Source organism: Apaloderma vittatum, unplaced genomic scaffold (assembly GCF_000703405.1).
Source record: "Apaloderma vittatum isolate BGI_N311 unplaced genomic scaffold, ASM70340v1 scaffold5630, whole genome shotgun sequence".
NCBI lineage: Eukaryota > Metazoa > Chordata > Aves > Trogoniformes > Trogonidae > Apaloderma > Apaloderma vittatum.
This window is the reverse complement of record NW_009693863.1, coordinates 1-7,342: the sequence shown is the minus strand read 5'-3', so window position 1 is coordinate 7,342 and position 7,342 is coordinate 1. Positions and strand designations below refer to the sequence as shown.

At 46.9% G+C, this 7,342-nt stretch overlaps 1 protein-coding gene across 1 annotated transcript; it reads right to left on the bottom strand.

The window, feature by feature from the left end:
• Positions 1 to 1,149: 1,149 nt before the first annotated feature.
• Positions 1,150 to 6,539, bottom strand: LOC104267186 (chromosome unknown open reading frame, human C7orf26; the record flags this gene model as incomplete). Its single annotated transcript, XM_009865210.1, has 5 exons — positions 1,150 to 1,357; positions 1,985 to 2,024; positions 3,813 to 4,340; positions 5,069 to 5,234; positions 6,318 to 6,539. Coding segments are annotated over 5 exons (1,164 nt in total), but the record flags the coding sequence as incomplete, so codon positions are not given.
• Between the last annotated feature and the right edge of the window lie 803 nt (positions 6,540 to 7,342).

Below are 7,342 nucleotides of genomic sequence, written 5' to 3'. Positions count from 1 at the left end.
TTATAATTTATTATTATTATTAAACTTCCCTTTCCAGAGGGGAAAGTTTCCTTCTTGGCTGTTTCATTCCAGTCAGATTCTCACAGCTTCCGTCCAACCCTGTTTAGCACCCAGGTAACCCCCACATCTCCTCTGATGACATCAGCAGTGGAGGTTCTTTGTAATAAAGTCACCAATGTGTATAAAAGACCCTTTTTCCTTGCTTTTTCACCCACCAACAGGGGCTCAGAGCATCGCGGCCTGACAACGCCAGAGAAGAGCTTAACTAAAGTGGCAAGACAGCTGTGGTGAGTTCTCCTGCCCCTCCTGGGACACTTTTGTCCCCGACCGTGCCTTGCTCAGAGCTAGCCAGCACGCTGCAGCCAGCCTCTGGCCCGTTTTGCAGCTAGCATTAATTAAAACACACCAGATCTCACCCCAAAGTTTCACGAGTCACTGATTCATGAGGTGTGTAAAGAGGGCATTTACGGAGGATGATGGGTCACTGTGGCCACAAAGGGGTTTTGTTCCTCCCTAGCACAGGCCCAACAAGTTGGACTGTCTAATCGGAAAGATAAAGCCGCAGAGTTATTTTATGCTTCTTGAATTGTTTCCTTTAATAGGAAGTGCTGCTTTACTCTGCCTTGTGCTTCTGAAACAAATATTTGTGTTCCAAAAATATACAGTGTACACATACTCTGTAGCTATAGATACAAACATTTACAAAGAAAAGAGCAGGCTGGAGTGGAATAGCTTGAGAAATCTCTCGCCTTTCCTTCTGGCCCTCCCAGAGCAAGACCAACTGGGCTCACCATGCCATAGCCGGCTCAGGGCTACTGAAAAACACATGAGAAACACCATACCCTTGGCGATTTTATGAAACAATGCGGATCAAAAAATTTCCACATGTTGCAGAGGTTTGGAGTTTCTGTTGCCTCTTCCCAGCCTCATTCTTTTGTCCCTACGATCTGCCTCCGTATCTGCACCCCACATCCAAACCGACCTCAGCCCACCTGTCCGTGGCTTCTCCACTGCCGAGGGGCTGATCCCTCACATGGGAACCGCTCAGTTTTACACCAAAGAAGAAAATGTGGCTCCCCAGACATTGCTTTCTTCCAGAATTCTTCCTCAAACTAAGGGAAACTGGGTACACCCTACAAGCTCAGCATTTTAGCGAATAGGTCGGTACGGGAATGTCATTCCTGGTATAAATGTTTGTACGGGGTGAGCCGGGAGTGCCGGGTGAGCCGGAAGCGCTGGGTGCGCAGCATGCGCGGGGTAGCCCAGAGGAGGAGTATGGATGTGAGGATAAAATCCTGGCGGCAGGGGGCCATGGGTCGGTTGCTGTACTGGACCTGAAATCACCAGCTGGAGCAGGCTGCGGAAAGAAATTCAAACAAACATGAGGATTATTTAGAGAAGGCTCTCCCTAGCCCACCAGCACCTGGCTCTAAGGACAATTCACAACCAAGACAAAACAACAACGAAAAGCAAGAGGACAGCAATTCAGTTATACTCTTTACAGCTTCTAAAAGACTTTTTTCCCCTTTCTCCCTTCTTTTTTTTTTAAAAAAAAAAAAACCAAACCAACCAAACTCTTTTTTTTGTGTGTGTTTTTTGCAAACACTTGCAAAGAAGCAAGAAGCAAAGTGCAGTTCAGCTCAGGGTCAGGTAAAACAAGCAAAGAATGCGGGCTAAGACAACTCCAGGGCAGGCTGCTTGCTGAAATTCCATCTTCCCTTTCTGTGCATGTTCTGACACAGGCTGGGCAAGATCTTCTATATGGTGGGAGTCACTGAAGTCTCCTTCAGTTGAGAGTCCAGCTTGCAAGAGAAGTAGTAGCCAGCACTATAACCTCTACCCTCACACTAACCTATGTGCAAATAAAAGCCAACTTCCAGAAAGCAAAAACACAATTTTAGAGGAGATTTTTATCTCAGCAGCCCTCAAGTGTGTGTCCTGGAATACCCATCGATATCAACACAGCTGCAGAAAGGTCTCTTACTTGTTATGTGGTAGCCTGGAGCACACAGTTCTCAAGTCATCTGAAAGAGGACAGAAGACATAACAGTAAGGGTAAGGCAGAAATTAGAGCATTTCTCCTCTTCATTCTCCTTTCTAGGAAGATGAAATTACTGACAAATTTCCAGTCATCATCAGATCCAGAATCCCATTCTCAGGCCGAAAACATCCACAGGAGAGAAAATGTTTCTCCATCTCAGCCATCGTTACCTCAGCTTCCCACACCAGACACTTTATTGGATGTTCAACATCGAACCGACGCTGCCGTATGGGAAATGCAGCTTCATTTCAAGGCAGATCAAGCCTTAGTACAGAATTTGCAATACCAGTATACTCTCAAGAAGTAACTAAGACATAGGAAATACAAGGTATGACTGCCCATAGAATATGGCATTCATAAAGAGAAAGGCATCAGGTCAAAGCAAGGCAAAGCTTGCCCAATAGCTGCTTTGTACTGGTTAGGGGGTTTTGTAATTGGTGCTAGCATAAACAAAGGGTTGGGCTTTTTAAGATGAGGTCTACCTACTAGAAATTGCATCTTTTTTGTAATATCCAAACTTCTGCTAAAGCAGAATAGCTAGAACCAAGGTATTTAACAACATACCGTGTTGTTAGAGTCCTTACAGGAATAGCTTGAGAACAAAGTCCTGCATTTGTAGATATACCTACTAGAAATTGCATCTTTTTTGTAATCTCCAAACTTCTGCTAAAGCAGAATAGCTAGAACCAAGGTATTTAACAACATACCGTGTTGTTACAGTCCTTACAGGAATAGCTTGTAGATAAACGCACTCTCAAAATACCAAAATAACTGCTATTTCAGCAGCTGCTTACACTGAATTATCTTTCACTTCTACAGTAAGAGCAAGTGCTCAGAAAATACCGAGTAAAAAGCTAAGAAAAAACACAGCTGAAATAATCCAGCAACTCAACAAACTTCACTTATCTGCTTGTTCTGATTACACCCAGAGCTATTTATAAAAGATTAGAAAGAACAACATTGAGATTTGACCCACTGAGGCAAAAACCTCTGGCTGGTTAGGCAGAGGCCACTCTCTGCAGCCTGCACTAACTGTCCCGGCTTTTGGGCAACTTTGAGCCTTCTGGTTGGCAAAAATGACCTGTTTGCAAAAGAACGTATCAAGAAAACGGTACGTCTGGCTGACCCTGTGCTGTGTTGAGGCACTTCCTTTTTTGGACTCTGCAGGTCTTCTGGAAAGAACTGGTTTTGGCAACAGGAAAGGCAGATGAAAGCCGTGTTAGTGACTCCTTTACTAAGTTTAACTGAAAGTGTACACACCGTAATGGGGTCTCATTACAGGAAAGCTGAAGGCCTAGAAGTTCGAGATGAAGAGCTTTTGTTTGCTATTCAAATTCCTTGTCTAGCACACACCACCCCATGGGTTTATCTGCCTTATGGACCCTTCTCCAGCAGGCAAACTCAGAGAAACACAATTAAGCAGTGCTTTTTAAACAGCTACAAGCAATCCTGAGGGGGCTAAATTTGTCTCTGTGCCGGAAACCCAGACATAACCCCCATGTGGCACACTGCAAGGTCAAAGATCAGTTCTTCAGCTCTGCAAAGTGATGCACCAGTCACCTGCACCAATGATCTCTCCTTTCTTACTCCCCATCCAGTTATTTTCCCTGAACTACTTCCTGCACTATCACTTCCTAAGTGTGGCAAACTACTGCTTCTGCTGTGAACACATAACCTTTACTCTCCTCATCCCAAAACTCCCTCATGCAACATTCACACACCGGAGGAGAAGAATCCCATGCCAGGGTCTCTGCCAGCCCCAGCGACTTACCTCTGGTGCAGAGGAGCGCTCCTGACGCCATGGCCACTTGCAAAGCCTGAGCCAGCCTGTCCAGAGCCAGTTCAATCTCTTTGGATGCATTGAGAGGATTGAGTTCATCAGACAGTCTGTTGATTTCCTCAACGAGAGGAACCACGTGGTCAAAGGGTACTAGCCCCAGGCGCCCATAAAGGTTCTTCTCCGTTAAATGCCCTTGAAGCATCATAAGAACTTGCAGGACACTTAGGTGCAGTTTTGAGTAGAGCTGGTGGCAATCTCTGTCTTCTCCTGAAGTCGAGTCCTTGGCAATTTTGCTGGGCGGATGTCCGTTTGAGAGCGAGGCCTTCTTCTTCTTTTTATAAGCCAAGGGGGCCTTCACGCACCAACGGATAAGTCCCGTCAGTGGGGTGAGCTCTAAAAACCCTATTGGCAGGTTGGCTGCGATAGGGGTATTTAGAAAGGTGATGAGGATCAAGCGGGGGTCTTCAAAGATCCAGGAAACAATCAGCTCGAGCAGATCCGAGGGAGGGATGAGGTCATCTGAAGATGGGAAGGTTATTGTTGGGTAAGCTGAGCCTTGCACCAAAGCACAAGACAGCAGCCTTTAATTATTAATCTCTCACACACCCTCTTCCTGCACTGCCACAATTACAATTTCAGAACCTCCAGAACAACGTTAGGTTTTTTTCAAGATACCGAAGACAGATGCCCGTTTGTCCCAGGGAAGACACAATCACATTCCTGTCAACTTCACCTTCTCCGCCCATTCTGAAGACACCACCAAATGCCAACATTTAATCCCTTTCCCAGCAAAGCTTCTGTAGTTTTCTTCTCTCCCACCCATCATCTGCTCAAATTTTCCTCTAAACTCAGTCTCCATTTATCCCTTGCCACAGGAAGTACAACGGGCAAGGGAACAAGGAAAACCTGTTGGCATTTCTTCCTCCTCACCCCAATCACTCCACTCATTTCTTCGGCTTTTGTTCCTAGACCCACTCCATCAGGTCCCCGTGTCCTCTGCCCTCCGTGGAGGACACTGCCCTTTGTGTCAGGTGTTACCTGGCTGCTTCTCCAGCCAAGACTCTCCCTTCAGACACGGAGCAGTTATTTTTACTCTCACCCCAGTGAGAGATGAGGCAAGAGCCACACCTCTGAGCTGCTTCTGGCAATAATTACACATAACAAGCATGTTTAGAACATGGGGAGCTAATTCCTTGGCAACAGTAGCGTGCCTCTAACTTCGAAAGGCACAGTTTGGAAACACTTACCTGAAGAGAGGTCATAGAGAGCAGTGACAGATGTGATGAATTGGCAGCAGAAGCGAGGACTGGCACTGAATATCTGCTTCAGCGTCTGGATGGACCCAGGCACCAAGTTGCAGTAGTCATCGACCAAGGCTCGGGCTAGCCTCACGCAGTACACAGCGGGGGTTCTCTGCCGGGGTGCGGGACAGCACGTAGGGAAAAGCAAATTAAACCCAGTCACAAAAACTTCTACAGAGCCAACTTTAAAATCTGCGTCACCTAAACGCTGCACCTGCCCACATCACCCAGCTGTTTCGCTCCTTCAACGTTTGTGTTTCCACTTTCACAAAAATAAAGTGTGCTTTCTCTCTGCATATCAAAGAACCACTCAGAGAGAAGAAAATTACTATTTCACAATATTAAAACAAATGGTGATATTTCGTATTTATAATATCTGTAGTTTAAAATTAAAACCTTTTATGTCAATATTTTGACTTAGATGGAGATTTTTTTTACTACTTCAGTGACATCCTTCTGTAGTTCAACTAAAGTAGCAGAACAACTGGTTCAGCAACTCTCAGTTACACTTGACATTTTTAATGTGGAAAAAATTCTGTGCAATCTTCACGTCACTTACAATGTGCAAAAAAACATTCACCTTCTTCCACTATCCAGATTACATCCCCTCCTTCTCTACCAAAGCTCACATGTGGGAACAGGGGGACCCCACAAACACAGCGATACTGCATTCACGGATATGAATACCAGACACAGGTTTTTAGAGCCCAAGTCTCATGAGAGAGGTGTGCTGCTTCTGCCATGCCCAAACTTGCACCCAAACGACAGTTTATTTCCCAAACTCCAGAGTCAGCTTCTTTGGGCAACGTGACCATGGCCTGCCACGGTTTTGATCCCTGTGTTGGTCAAACCCCCACTCATCTCTTTCAACATGCTGCAGTTGGGTGAAAAATAAAAATAAAAAAACTTTCACCCATAGTAAAATAATTTTTTTTCTGCTAGTGCAGCAGATAAATGGATCAGTGAAAGCTCTCCCTTATGCTGGAGCAAAGGAATGGACACAAGCACAGACGAGGGGCTGAATGTTGCTGCAGCAGCCACCTGTGGTATCAGCTTAAACTGCCACGGAGGAGCAGCTGACTGCAACTGGCTGTCACCAACCGTTAGGTGACACTCTGCCCTAGGCCACCCGCATCCCTCGAGGCACCCTCCCTCGATCCTTCCCTGAGACTGCCCTCCCTGCACAGAGCTGTACCTGTAGCCAGAAGGCAGCACACTCCAGAACAGGAACCCTGCACACAGCCACTGCCATGGAAACTAGCTTTCCTAGTAAAGCCATCCTGCTGTCATCTGCTTTGTTTCCTTGAGGGCTGAAGAGAGATGAGAAAATGACCTGCCGGACTGAATCCTTGGTTTGCTCTTGGAAATAATTGCACATGATCTCAAGGAGCTGAAGTTCCTGAAGTGAATTCAGTCTCTGAAAGAAAACAAACACAAAGCTGCAAAATACACTGAGGGTCTTGAAGAGTCGCTTTGGTGATGAACTGGCAGCATGGAAGTGATGAAAAGGCAGGAACAGTAAAGGCCAAGAGCTTCCCTCAGATGTCAGAAACTCAATCATGAACATATTCAAGCTTTCTGAACCACTGCTGCATTTACCTAGTTACACTGAAAAGCTCTAGGTTGGATTTGAACACCTGGACACCCAAGAGTGGTGCTTGCTGCACCAGCAAATGCTGCCTGTGAACTGAGAGATGAGACCAACTGCAATACTGGCATGAAAAATATTTCCTGTCTCTACAAATAACAGCACTAAGGGCACCACTGAGCAGCTAGGGGGGGTCAAAGGTGGGCCCAGCAGCCTACCAGGCCCCAGGCCCATGCACCCCAGCATTCACCAGAAGCTGTGGTTTCTTGTTGCTGCTCTCTGGGAGGCCCCCATCCCAGCTCCAACCCACACCCAGCCATCTAAAAACGCTGGTAGGGCCCATCCTCAGTACTGGGAGGCTGTGGACAGTCCTCAGGGGCCTCGATGCCCACCACACCTCTTCAGGACCCTGTCTGATCTTCCAAAGTCCTAGCCAGTCCCCTGGGGTCTTGCCAGCTCACACCTTCTCCACTAAAAAAGCCCTGTCACCAGCACCCGGGGGACGTCACCCTGTCCCCTTGGGGCCTCAGTCTGCAGCAGCAGCCCCCCACTGAGCTCATCCTGCTCTCCTAAGGCCTCGGTCTCCAGCAGCAGCCCCCTCAGGGATCCTGTTCCGAGCTCTCGGTGTCTCG